The sequence below is a fragment of the Marmota marmota genome, unplaced genomic scaffold (assembly GCF_001458135.2).
Source record: "Marmota marmota marmota unplaced genomic scaffold, marMar, whole genome shotgun sequence".
Taxonomy (NCBI): domain Eukaryota; kingdom Metazoa; phylum Chordata; class Mammalia; order Rodentia; family Sciuridae; genus Marmota; species Marmota marmota.
In genome coordinates this window covers 3163620-3178410 of record NW_026000338.1, presented here as the reverse complement: position 1 = coordinate 3178410, position 14791 = coordinate 3163620, and the positions used below count along the sequence as shown (strand labels likewise).

At 36.3% G+C, this 14791-nt stretch overlaps 1 protein-coding gene across 1 annotated transcript; it reads right to left on the bottom strand.

The window, feature by feature from the left end:
- Nucleotides 1-4801: 4801 nt before the first annotated feature.
- Nap1l2 (nucleosome assembly protein 1 like 2) lies at nucleotides 4802-7387 on the bottom strand. Its single transcript, XM_015505852.2, has one exon. The coding sequence runs from the start codon at nucleotides 6970-6972 to the stop codon at nucleotides 5596-5598; it is 1377 nt and encodes a 458-aa protein (XP_015361338.1). The 5' UTR covers nucleotides 6973-7387; the 3' UTR covers nucleotides 4802-5595.
- Between the last annotated feature and the right edge of the window lie 7404 nt (nucleotides 7388-14791).

Below are 14791 nucleotides of genomic sequence, written 5' to 3'. Positions count from 1 at the left end.
AGACCCAGTAAACAGATTCGGGTTCCTGGCAGGTGGAAGAAGATGCAAGACACAATTAGGATAGTAGATGTACTTTATTCAGAAGTGGCAATAGCCTTTAGCCAGCCCCCAACTCCAGTTTCAGCCCCCAGCCAGTTTCATTTCACTCCTCTGTGTCCTTTCCCTGGGCCTTTTTTATATCCAGGCCACACAAAGAAGGTCCACTGCCAACAGATTCCATCAGTGGAACCATGCTCACAAGCAAATGTTTATAACCTTGAGTTCATACACTGAATCAGAGTTTCTATGACCTTGACTACATACTGACCATAACATAGCCAATTCATGGCCATGGTCATACACTAAAAGTATAACATACGTTGCCAGAAGCTTCAGCAAGGGAGCCTAACTATAGTCATTTGGGGCCTGCCCCAACACTGAGACTATAGGATCACGAGTTTAAGGCCAGCCTCAGAAATTTAGTGAGGCCCTAAGAAACTTAGTGAGACCCTATCTCAAAATAAAAATATAAAAAGGGCTGGGAATGTGGCTCAGTGGTTAAGTGCCCCTGGTTTCAATCCCTAATTTATTACCTAAATAAATAAATAAACAAATGAATAGAATTGAAGGATTCACACTTCCTGATGTCAAAACTTAGTATAAAGTTATACTAAACAGAACAATGTGGGTCTGGCATAAAGACAGACTTACAGACCAGTGGGATAGAATAGAAAACCCAGAAATATATCTTCACATATAAGGCCAAGTTATCTTTTCAATGAATGGTGCCAGAAATTTTGATATTCGCATGCAAAAGGATGAATTTGTACCATCCCTATCCAGACTCACTATAGTGAGGACATGATGCTGAAATACTCTGCAAACACCATGTTAACTTACAGTAAGAATATGCCCTGGGCACAGTGGCACAGGCCTATAATTCCATCAATTTGAGAGGCTGAGAAAGGAGGATCACAAATTTGAGGTCAGCCTCAGCAATTTAGCAAGGCACTAAGCAACTTAGCAAGACCCTGTCTCAAAAAATTATAAAAGGTCTGGGGATGTGGCTCAGTCCAGGTTACCAAAAAAAAAAAAAAAAAGAATATGCAAGTTTAGTGACTAAACATGAAATGTAAATATTTTGAATTGATACATAGTATCCAATATGTGTCTTGACAAGGAAAACCTTTTCAATTCCTCTAACATGTAAAATGAAAAGCACCTTGTCATATGGGAAAAGGAACTAACTCAATCACTAATCACTGACTCTTCTCTTATCCATAAGATTTCTGGCAAACTCTAGGTAATATTTTGGACAACAAAGATTATTGTCTAAATATTATTTCCACTTGTTATTAGTGTACTCTGCAATAAAACATGCATGTAAACATACAAATGTGAACATGTACACATCTACAAAATACCACTTTTTATTAATTCCATTTACCTTGAGAACTAATGGAGAAATGTTATATAATAAAGCACTCATCAATATTGGTTCCACCTCCTGGAAATCTGTGAATCTTTGAGCTTCCCTCTCATCCTGGATCATTCAGACTGTGTGTGTGTGTGTGTGTGTGTGTGTGTGTGTAAAAGTCAGGAAGCAAGTTAAATGTGAAATTTTAAAAAATTAATAGAAATGGAATTTCCTTTTACCATTTTCATGAAGTTGCCTTATGAAATTTTTATTTTGTAACAAATTTTACTAAATAAGACTGCTTGGAAATGATTTTTCCATGGTCAAGTGATACACTTGATGGGGATGTAGAGCCTTTGGTATAAGGTTTAAATTAACAAATGCCTTCTCTACTTTACAGAAGTAGTGAAATATAAGTAGATAATTAACATATTATATATTTCTTCTTCCAAATACACCTACATTAGGATTGACATGTAAGTCCTCAGTAGGTGTCAAAAACTAGTTAACATTCCCATTACATGCACCACTTCTTGTATACTTATACTTACCTATGCTTATGTACACCTGAGATCCAAATCTGTCCCAGGCCCATGGTACCATTATATTTCATTAACCATAAGGATACTTATTCTTTAGGTACTTGAGATTTGAGTCCACCCAAAGCTGAACTCATCCAAAATCTTTTACATTGTCCATTTCTAGTATTCTTCTCTCACCATCCATTTGTTTGTTTCCCAGGATATCTGTCAGATGCTAATCAAGTTAGGAACCTCTTTGTACCCTGCTCTCTATCTTTCCATACACTTTGTGTAGTGTATAGTCACTTTGGCCCTTAGAGGAGACCACTTGGACTTCAGTGTGGGGGACTTGCACTTACACCTGACCTCCTGAAAGCAACTTAAGGAACCTGACCCCTGTATGCTTCCACCAAAATTTCCTTTGTTCTCACCCTTACATACAGAACATGGCTTCATAAAGTACCTGGGCCAGAATGATGATTCACTCATTCCTTTTGGTTATTGCATGCATAAACCCACCTGCCCCCATATACTCACACCCTTGGGCTCTAAAGCCAAATATTTATTGGACTTACACTAGGGCAAGTGGGCCTTGAGGAAGGATTCAACCTCTTCTCTGCTCACCTCTCATTCTCAGTACATAGGCACACAGAGAATTTTTAGAAGAGCTGGGATTGTGAGTGACCACCTGCCCTTTCTCATTCACTCCCTCTTCACAGTCCATCTCCCCACACGCACACACATAGACACACATGCAGGGAGCAGTGATAGTGTGGAGGTGTGTGAATGAGCAGGGTGAGGGGAACTCGGATCTACGTGACCTCAAGAGTTTTTACTATCTTTAAAATGCACTAAGAATAAATCAACAAATAGATCATTAGTGAGGGGTTTTAAATAGCAGAGGTTGTTTCATTTTGAACATTATTTTTTACATTAAAAAGCTATATTGGCAAATAAAGAAAATATATTTCAGAGGTGCTTCGTGTAAAGTTGTTCTCTATTTTTTTAAAAAAATATTTTTAGGTTGTAAATGGACACAATACCTTTAATTAATTAATTTATTTATTTGTTATGTGGTGCTGAGGAGAGAACTCGGTGCCTCATACACCCAAGGCAAGTGCTCCACCACTGAGCTGCAGGCCCAGCCCTCTTAATTTTTAAGATTTTCTGCTTTAAAATAGGTTCATGTTGCATGTATCTGTGTGCTAAAAAAATCAAATCTGTCATATATCTGTGGATGACATGTAATTTTTATTTTCTATTTGTGTCACTCTTGGCTCCTAAACCCCAACATTGGGCTGTCTGGTATGTGGACTGAAGCTGGTGGCCTACCCTCAAGCTTTAAAGAACCCTTACATTAGTTTAAATCTAAATCAAATGAGCCTCCCTCCAATCTCAAGCTATTGGAGCAAAGAGAGCCCCAAATTTTTCCCCTGAGACAAAAGAGAAAGAAAAAAACAATCCTGACATCAGAAAGCTGGCCTGGCACTCAGAGCTAGGCCATGCTATTTTCCTATTGGATACAAACCCCTTCAAAGAACACTAAATTCAGGCAAGGTTACTCTGGGAATATAACAAAATGAGACAAAGCCACCTACTTTTGTCTAAGCACATAAAAACAAGCTCACTAAAGAGATACACCCATGTTCTAATTTTTTATGTACAATAACAGTAGCCACAGTTAAAAGTGGCCCCAACTTTGTGTGTGGGAGGAGTTTGGAAGGAGTCAGGAATTTCAGAGGTCAAGACTAATGATGGTGAAACGTGAGAATGTCTGTATTTACCAGGTTATCAATGACAGTATCTCCTGTTTAGGTTCCTTTATAATAGTTGCCTATTTCCTATAATCTGTCAACTATTGCTACTCCCAAAGAAAAGCAAGTAAATATCTGCTATCATCCCTGGGAGAAGGATTTGACATTAGAGGAGTGTTTTGTCCAAACAGGAAGAGGAAAGAATAGGTTCATACTTTTCTCCTCAGCTAATAGTAGAGAGATGAGACAGAATGGGGAAAAAAAAAGTGGCAGTATTATAAACCTAACCCTCTTGGCCAAAATCCAAAAAAGGAGGCATGTTCAATAGTGTAAGAATTAAGTCACAAGCAGAGGAGCTTTATTTCCACTTGCTTTATAATTCTGTGATATTACATCATACCCATCTGGGATGGAAGACTAGATAGGCAGTAATAACAAGACAGTTAGCATTCCCCAGACACTTTCTGCTCCTATGTGGTATGTTAGGGACCAAGAAATTTTCTCTTATTGTAGGGGGATAAATGTGACTTTCAATCTCATAGCCTGTGGAATACTCAGTTGCAGTTCCCCTATAAGGATGGGATCACAGTTTGCCAAAGAGAGAAACCAAGCCTCTGAGTTGCCATGTATGAAAAAGAGAAATTCAGCTCCAGGACAAGGTCTGACCAACCACATCCCATTGTCCACAGTCACTGCATCCCAGTGATACAATAATGTATGTTCTGCACATCCAGATGACTTTGTGGAAGGATAGATAAGAAATATGAAATATAGACTAACACAGGGGAGCCTGTTATTTATAAAGAATATTTAAATTATTAAATAATAATAAGTTTACTGGATTAAAATTGAGGTTTTTGTTTTTCTGCAAGCCTGTGGAGTGGAGATAGAATTAAAATTAAAATTAGATCAGTTATAAGTAACAAAAAGTCATACTTTCTTTGCACATTTTAGTATACTGTTAGTAAATGTACTGCATGCAGAAAATATATCAAAACATTAACTGTGCTTACCTTTGATGAAGTAGGTATATGACTTCTGGTTTTAATTGATGTATATTTTTAGTATTTTTCAAATGTCTTCTAATGAACATATTACTTTTATAATAAAAAATAAATTTCTAAACACCCTGAAATTTTTATTCATTTTATTTTGCAGTGAAGGAACATGAAATATATTTTTGAAATGGTAAAGTTATCACTTTGAGTGAATGATTCAATATACTATAGGAAAAAAGATTTATATACTGCAATCATGGTTTACACAATTACACAGAACAATACTGGCAAACTTCTGAAAATACTGTGACTAACACTTTACTGATAAACAGTAATACCAATACAACTAAGTTTCATTATTTATCACAGTCACATATTCAAGAGCCTATGCACAAGCTGCTACTAACAATAAATGTGGTTTTGCTTGAAATTCTTAACCATATGCAGGCCTCTTCTTAAGCATTCAAGTTTTAAATTCTACTTTATTTCTACTGCAAAATGAAGCAGTCACAACAAAATTAAATCCACTAGCTAGAGGACTAAGAAAACAAAAATACAAAACACAACAGCAGCAAAAACCCTTGGGTTTGTTCCCAAGATTTTCTTTCCAAACAAATATTGATCTTATTTAGCATCTCTGATAATATTCACAGTCTCATGGTTACATGACAAAAGGACTTCAGAAGGATTAAACTGCACAACACTGTATTAATGTCTTAAATCATTTACCACAGTCTACATGTCTTGAAAACATTGTACTATTAAAATGCAATGTCAAATTAATTACTATTTGACCTTTTTTATATTTCTGAGACATATGTTTTAACTGACACTACAAGAAAAATACAGACCACAAAATTGTAATTTCTAATATCTTGAGTAAGTAGCTCTAGGGCATGTGATTTCATGGCCATATATACCCTGCTTTAACGATCAATGTCTTCTACTAATGCCTCAAGGTTTTTGCAACAGGCTTTAACCTCCTCAATTGCAGCCATCCAATTATCATAAATAATTTTGTCATAAATTGCATCATTAACTTCCCTAACTACCCCCTCTTGCTGAGATTCAAGTGCATCACCTGAGAAAAATAATACTGATCTTGGAATTATGTAAGTACGTAAATTGTGACCAAGTAAAAAATCATCATTCCTATCCCCTCCATTTAAGCTGATTCCATGAGGAGAGAAGAAATTGAAGAATGAATCCTTGGGAAAACTTTCAGTCACAGTTCGTATTGTTCCCCAGATCCGATGTTTCTGCTTCTTCTTGATGGTTCTCAAAGTGACATTCTTTCCTTCATTCCAATCAATCTCACAGCCTGTGGAATACTCAATTGCAGTTCCCCTATAAGGATGGGGATCATAATATGCTAGCCTTGACTTCAGCACATAGGTCTTTGTCAACAGTTCATTTTTGAAGTATTCATTGGGTTTGAAGTGAAATTCTAGTGTGAAACTGAGAGGCTCACCAGGATCAGAAAGTTTCACTTTAATATCTGTCAGGAGCTTCAGAATAGGCTCATCATATTTCTTAATCAAAGGAGTGAGTGCTTCGACGTTTTTTAGAACAGTCAGCCAAAAATCTGGAATTCCCTTAGGATCCTCTTCTTTATTCTCTTCTCCAGTGGCCTCAGTGTCATCATCTGCTTCCTCCTCCTCCTCTTCCTCAATTGCATAATCATAATAATAGTCATCATAACCATCATCCTCATCACCATACTCATGTACCATGCCTTCCTCATTATCATGCACATCTTCCTCATCCTCCATGTCTTCTTCATCATAGTCCTCACAGTCTGGTTTATATTCACATTCCTCTTCTGTAGGTTCATAGATAGCATTGATGATCTGTCGTCTTTTTTCCAATAAGGGTTGATACATTTCAGCAAACTTTCTTTCAATGTCATGAAATTCCCTCATGAATTTGGATTCCAAATTGGCCGCTCTAGTTTGGAGCTTTTTAAGAGCTAACACTCGGTACTTAACTTTCACAGGTAGACTTTCAACAAAGTCTGTATCTAAAAGATAACCGATGAGTCCTTTTGGACGATCTGGGTCTGAGTTCTCCTCAGTGTCTTTCTCCCCGTCTTTCCCGGATCCTGCAGCAGCCTCTTCACCTTTTCCCCCTTCTACGCCAAGCCCAGCAGCGGCTTCTTCACCGCACTCCCCCTGATCTCCAGGCCCAGCGGCAGCATCTTCACCGCACTCCTGAGGTTCCCCAGGTGCCTCCATTATTATCTTACTGTCAGCCTCTTCTGGACTGGATCCTGACAGTTCCTTGTAGTCGGCAGACTCGGCCATTTTTCAAAGGACCGGACACGCCTAAGGTGGCTATCAACGAGATTAGATCTCACTTCCTTGGGAAAAGACTCACCAAAATGTCAGAAGCGGCTGTGGCCTGGGCAGAGATGGAATGAGCTGTGGTGGCCGAACTGCAGGAGGGACAGTGGGCGCTGGCTGGATAAAAGGCGGTGCTGAGGTTTGGAGAGCCGGACTGAAGCAGGGGCAGCCTGGGCTGGGTTGCAGAGGGTGGCGATGGCTGCTGTGACCGGTCCTGAAGGAGCGGGCCAGAGACTGCAGAGAGCCGCAGTGAGGAGACGTATGCCGCAAGCAGCTGCTGCAGCAAGAAAAAAAGAAATAAAAAACGGTGCCGCAATATGATTACGCAGCTGTCTCTTGGCTGAATTTTCTGGGTGCATACAGCTTGCTGCGTCACCCTCTCCCCTCCCACAACTCTGCTCTAATCTTATTTGTCGGGATGTAGTGATTGACAAACCCTTAGCCAGTAAATTATTAGATCTATCATGTTTCCAACTCCTCTTACCTTCCCAGGTTCACTAATATGGCTGATTCATCCAATTTCCAGTCATCCTCAAACCCATTTCTCCACGGAGTTTTCTAGAAACCCAATGTTCATTAGTTTATTCATTCAGCTTTTGGCTATTATATTTTATAATTTCAAAAGCGCTTAGAGAAAACAGTAACAAAAATGTCAGAACTGGAGAAGGCAAGGCACACATTCCTCCTAAAGCCATCCCTTTGATTTTAGCCTGGAGCTCTGAGGACGGAAGAGGTGCGTGGTAGAGGAACTTACAAAGAGACCCTAGAAGGTTTAAAAATACCAAAAATTAACATTGTTGGACTTTGGATGCTGTAACTACCAGTGACTTAAATATTCAATATTCTTTATTTTCCAGAAGCTGTATGATTTTAACACGGAAAATTATTTTATATTTTCTGCAGGGTGGGGAGGGGGAGAAGGAGGAGGTGAGATACAGATGAAGGTTAAGATCCTTTGATAAAGAGTCAGTGTAGTGTATCCATCTACATGACTAGTGGACACACATGACTTAAGTTTACCATTGCCTGGTTTATCACTAATCCCAGTACTGAACTGACATTTTACTTCCTCTTTCTTGATCTTGCTTTAAAAGCCATTGAGAATTTTAAAAGGAAAAGCCAAAATGTGAAGTAATATTTTTTTAAAAAATCACTTTTTTGACATTTTCAAGTTAGTGGAAAATAATCTTGGCATTAAAGAGATATAGATTATTCATTCATAAGATGGTATAATGCGCAGTAACTAAAAGTTTCCTCTACGTAGGAATCATTGGTGGTGTTCATTTTGTGAAAATTTTCCCTGCTGACTATTTATTATTTGAACATGTTTTAAATTTTTAAGTGTATTATTATTTTTCAGATTTAAATAATACTTTGGGTTGTATTCCTATCAGAGATGAACACTGCTTATATATTTTATTTATTTCCAGATTCTGTCAGTTTATAATTACATTGTTTTTTACTTATTATATTTCTGTGTACTGCATACCATTACAGTATTTATAAAATTCAATTTTCAGGCTTATTGCTTAGTCTGCTAGTTCTGTGGTTATAGCCTCACCCATTAAAATATTCCCTTTTCTGGTTTTATAGTTGCAACATTCCCTGTAATTTTCTGATAATAAAGATATGCTCATTTTAGAAAATTTGCAAATTGAGGACATTTTTAGGGTACAACACTAGTAATCTCACAACCCTTAGAATACCAATGTGAACCTTTTCTTTTTAATTTGTTTATACATATGTTTGTGTTTAGGCTGAAGGTTTTAAAAAATAAAACTAGGTAGACTAGTTTATAAACTTTTTCTTGTTAGCATATCCCAGTGTCCTTAAATACTTTCCAAGAATGTGATTTTAAAATAAAATTCATTGTTACTTAAATATATTATGGAGTAAAACTAAACTACTATAAAGGACAAAGAGAAAGTATCTTCACTTACTTTTAAGACTGATGAAAAGTTTTAATCATCTATTAATGTTCTTATTAATAAAAAAAAAGACTGATGAGCCCTCAGGGTCATACATGTAACCATAGAAACCACAAGGGGAATGATGTGTTTCATTACATAAAACAAAAAGATATGACACCAAAGCATAGGCAACAACAACAACAACAAAGATAATTTGAACTTCTTCAAAATTAAAATTTTTGTTGTCAAAGGACATTACTATCAACAGAAATCAAAGGACATTACTATCACAACTTTGCCTTTTCTGGGTATTTCATATAAATGCAATCACACAATGTGTAGTCTTGTACACAAGATGGGAGAAAATATTTGCAAATCATGTATGTAACAGAAGATCAATATCTAAAATATATAAAGAGCTACAAATCAATAACCAAGAAACTACAAAAGCAACTTAAAAGTGGATAAAGGTCCTAAATAGAGATTTTTCTAAAAAGAAACAAGTGGCCAATAAGGATTTGCAAGAATGATCAATATCACTAATGAGGAAACGAAAATAGAAACCACAATGAAATACTATTTCATATCCATTAGCATAGCTTTTAAAAATGCAGAAAGTGGAAGTGCTGTAACAATGTGAATAGTGGAAAGCAGTATGGAAGTTCTTTGAGATATTAAACATAGAATTACCATATAATTCAACATGAATTGGTACATATCCAAAAATTTGAAAGCAGGGTCTCAAACAGATATTTGTACACCCACATTCATAGCAGCATCATTCACAATAGCCAACAATTAGAAACAGCCCAAATGTACAGTGATGGATGACTGGGCAAATTGTGTGTGTGTATGTGTGTGTGTGTACATGCATTCACGTGCCCTGTGCAGTGGAATACTATTTATCCTTAAAAAGGAATTAAATTTTGACATATGGTATGACATAGAGGAACCTTGAAAACATCATGCTAAGTGAAATGAGCCAGATTCAGAAGAGCAAACATCATATGATTACACTTAGGTGAGTTTCCTAGGTTAGTCAGATTCACAGAGACAGAAAGTAGAATCATGGTTGCCAGAGTGTAGGGGCAGAGAATGAATGGAAGTTACTGTTTGATGGGTAGAGAATTTCAGTTCAAGAAAATGAAAACATTCTGGAGATAGATGATGATGATGGATCACAACATACTTCAATGTACATGAAATGCAAACCTAAAAATAGTTGAAATGGTAAATTTTATCTTATGTATAATTTACCATAATAAAAACATTGAGATAAAAACCAACACAGATATAAATAATAAATAAAATGAGAACTAAGCAAACTATATATATAGTAATATATATGCAAAACTGGTAAGTGATTAACATATAAAATCATTGTCAGTGGCTAAAATTTAAAAGTCTCTAACAGTTCCAAATTATGGCAAAGATGTAGAGAAATTAGGATGCATAGATGTTGAACAAAAAATTGTTATTAAAACTTTGGATGCCCTTCAGTGGATGAATGGATTAAAAAATATGGCATATATACATAATGGAATTTTACTCAGCAATAAAAGAGAATAAAATCATGGCATTTACAGGTAAATGGATGGCGTTGGAGAAGATAATGCTAAGTGAAGTTAGCAAATCTCCCCAAAACAAATGCGGAATGTTTTCTCTGATATAAGGAGGCTGACTCATAGTGGAGTAGGGAGAGGGAGCATGGGGGGAATAGATGAATTCTAGATAGGGAAGAGGGGTGGGAGGGAAAGGGAGGGGGCAGGGTAGTAGCAAGATGATGGAATTTGATGGACATCATTATCCAAAGTACATGTATGAAGACACGAATTGGTGTCAACATACTTTATATATAACCAGAGATATGAAAAATTGTGCTGTATATGTGTAATAGGAATTGTAATGCATTCCGCTGTCATTTATTTTTTTAAAAAATCAATTTAAAAAAAAACTTTGGAAACTGTTTGGCAGTATCTACTAAATCTAAACACAGGCCTCCCCTAGGACCTAGCAATTTCACATTTAGGCATACACTCAAAAGGCATGTACAATGTTATGTCACATTTATTTATTTTTAAAATAACTCTACTGAAACATATTTTGTGTCACATGTAATACACCCTTATCAAGTGTACGAATCTACGATTTTTAATATTTAGCAAACTGTACATTCATGACCATAAATTAATCTTAGAATCTATCTATTGTCCCACTATCATCTTTCATGAACAGTTACTCTTAATTTCCATTGCAGTTCTTAACTCCTGCTATGAACACCACTAATCTACTTTGTGTCTTCACAACTTTGCCTTTTCTAGGTATTTCATATAAATGCAATCACACAATGTACACCCAGTTTCTTTTATTTAGAGAATAAAGGTCTTTGAGATTTACCTATGTCACAGCATATCTCCATAGTGGGTTCCTTTTTAATTTTGATTAATATTTAACCATATGGATATAGCACATTATGTCTAATTTTTCATCAGTTGATATACATCTAGGCTATTGCCAAATTTAGTTAATATGAATTATATTGCAATAAACTTTTGTGTGCAAGTCTTTTTAATTTTAGCCATTCTAGTTTGTATGAAATGCTTTTCCATTGTGGTTTAATTTGCATTTCCTAATGACCATCTTTTCATATGCTTATTAGCTATTCATACATATTTTGGTATGGTGTCTTCACATCTTTTGTTTAGTTTTAAACTGGCTTATCTTTTCATGATTGAAGTGTGAGAATTCTAAGTATGTGCTTTTATGAAATATGTTTTGCAGTACTTTCCACAGTTTGTTGCATGTCTTTTAACACCTACTAACATGGTGTTTCTGAAGTATAAAATCTTTGAAATTTGATGAGATACGATTTTCATTTTTAATGGATCATATTTAGTGTCATAATTAAGAACACTCCACCTAACCTAAGGCATTAAAGACTTTCTCATACATAGAGAAAGAACAGGAGAAGTGCTCCAAGAATGATGGCATAGCACTTCTCTTGTTCCTTCTCAAACTGCAGCATCAGTTTTCTAAGCAATGATAGTAGCTCTTCCTTTTCTCCATCAAGTTTTCATAGCTTTCCCTTTGAAAAAAGCAGCCCTTCTCCGACTGAATCCAAGACTTTGATAGTTCCCTGAGACACAGTACTAATGGTTCCAACCACTGGTGTGTGATCACCATATCCATTAGAAATGTTGTCATTGAGGATTATAACTAACCCATGTTTCTCAATAAACTCCTCCCTTTACTGAAGTTCATCCCTCTTATATTGCAACAAACTGGACATGCTTCTGCCTTGTAAATCCTTTGATTTTCCTTTCTCAATAGAATTCTATTGCCTGCTCCTCTTTTCTTCAGTAACATTCTTGAGGATGTCTACCTGGTTGGTCAAATTATTCTTCTTGATTTAAATGTTCACTGAAAACTATAGCTTTTTTGGATTTTTTCCTCTGCTTCAAACACTATGGTAATTCAGTTAATGAGGTGTCTGGATCTATGAAGCTGTTGGTGTCACCACTTCCTCATCTGGATGAGTTTCCACTTAGAGATTTGCTGCCAAAGCAGAATTTCAACTTGAAGGCCTTGTGTCATTTTCAGCCTACAGTTTGTCAGATTTTTTCATCCAGCTCATTTTTTGTCACATTTCTCTCATGCATATATCTCATGCTCCTGTCCAGGCAGCCTACTTTACTGCCACCCTTCCCTCTCCAGCAATATTTCTCAGAGCTTCATCTTCCACAGAAAATTGACTTTTCACTTGTGTTCTATTCCTTGCAGAACCAGAATTTCCTTCATGTTTTCTTAATAGTCTAACTCAAAGTGCTTTCATTGATTTCCCCTTGTCTCTAGGAATGGGCTGTGGCTGTGGGGTAGCCAAAAGAGAGCTGTGAGGCTTACCAGTGGTCAGTGAATAGAAAGGAGGAAAGCAAGAGGTATAACCAAGACTTTGTCTCAGGTACCCAGTCTATCTGGTTTGGCTGAACATAGCTTCTCTGGTACAGGAGGTCAATCAGTCAGTCATGCCAGTGTCTCTTTGGTTCCCCAGTGAGACAGCCGGGAAACTGGCTTCTGGGTGAAGCTGCAGCCAAAGCAGCAACAGTGGCAGGTGGAACAGGCAAAGGAGGAGCAGCAGGGGTAGGAGGGAGATCCAGTTTTCAATGGCTTTACAGATATACCTAGAAGTGAGATTGTTGGAGAATATTATAGCTGTAGTTTGCTAATTTTATATTTTTTTGTGTGTGTGGTACTGGGAATGAGGTGTCCCCCAAAAACTCATATGTGAGAGAATGCAAGAAGGATTAGAGGTGAAATGATTGGATTATGAGAGCCTTAACCCAATTGGTGTGTTAATCCCCTGATAAGGATCAACTGAGTGGTGATTTAGGCATGTAGGTTGTGCCTGGAGGAGGTGGGTCATTGGGGGAGTGCCATTGGGGCCTATATTTCATCCCTCATGAGTGAAAAGGGTGCTGTCTCTGCTTCTTGATTGTTATGTCCTGAGCTGCTTTTATCCATCATACTCTTCTGAGATGATGCCCTGCCTCACTTTGGGCCCAGAGCAATGGAGTTAGCCATTTAAGACCTATAAAACACTAAGTACCAAGTAAACTTTTCATCCTCTAAAATTGTTCTTGTCAGATCTTTTCATCACAACAGCAAAACAGCTGATTAAAATAAAATGCCTAACACATGCTAGGCAAGCACTCTATTTCTGAGCTATGCTGTCAGCTCTGGTTTTGGAGTTTTATGGACTCTCCATGCTGTTTTCCATAATGTCTGCACTAATTTAAATTCACACCAACAGTGTACAAGGGTTCCTTCTTACATTTGCCAACATTTGTTATCTTTTTAAAATAAAAATTATCTTAGCATCTTTTGATTTGCATTTCCCTGATTATTATGCATGTTGGGCACTTTTATGTCTATTAACTATTTGTATATATTCTGTGGAGTAATGTCTATTTAATTCCTTTGCCCATTTTTAATAGAGTATTTTTTTGCGTATAGGCATGGTTGTGTTATAGGAGCTCTGGCTTGCAAATATTTTCTCCAATTCTATTGGTTTCCCTTTAATTTTCTTGGTTGTTTTGCTTTGCAAAAGCTTTTTTAGTTTGACATAATCCCACTCACCTATTCTTGTTTTTGCTTCTTGTGCCTTTGGTGTATGTCCAGGAAGTCATTGCCAAGTTCAAAGATTTTTCTCTATATTTTTTCTAGGAGTTTTAAGTTTTTGGTTCTTTAAGCCTTTAATACATTTTGAGCTTTTTTTTTTTTTTTTTGGTGGTGTGAGATAATGGTCCAATTTCACTCTTTTACATGTGGATATTCAGTTTTCCCAACATCATTTATAGAAGAGACCATCTTTTTTCCATTGTATGTTTTTGTTTCCTTGTCAAAGATCAGTTGACTATATGTGAATGTGTTTATTTCTGTGATTCTTTTAATTTTCTTTTTTTCTCTTCTTTTTTATTTATTTTTTCCAGTACCATTGTGTTTCGAATACTGTATCTTTGTAACATATTTTGAAATGAAGGCATGTAATGACTCCAGTTTTGTTCTTGCTGAAGATTGCTTTGGCTATTTGGGATATTTTATAGTTCCATATGAATTTAAGAATTTGTTTGTTTATGCAAAAACATTATTGTGATTTTAATATGATTGCATTGAACCTGCAGATTACTTTTAGTATTGACATCTTAACAATATTAAATTTTACCATCAAGAATTTGTGACATGTGGTTTGTCTTTTTAAATTTCAGCAGTATTTTGAAGTTTACATTGTACATTTCTTTCACCTTGGTTAATTTAACCCCAATTTTATTATATTTGATGCTATTATACATAGAATGCTCTTCTTAATTTCCCTT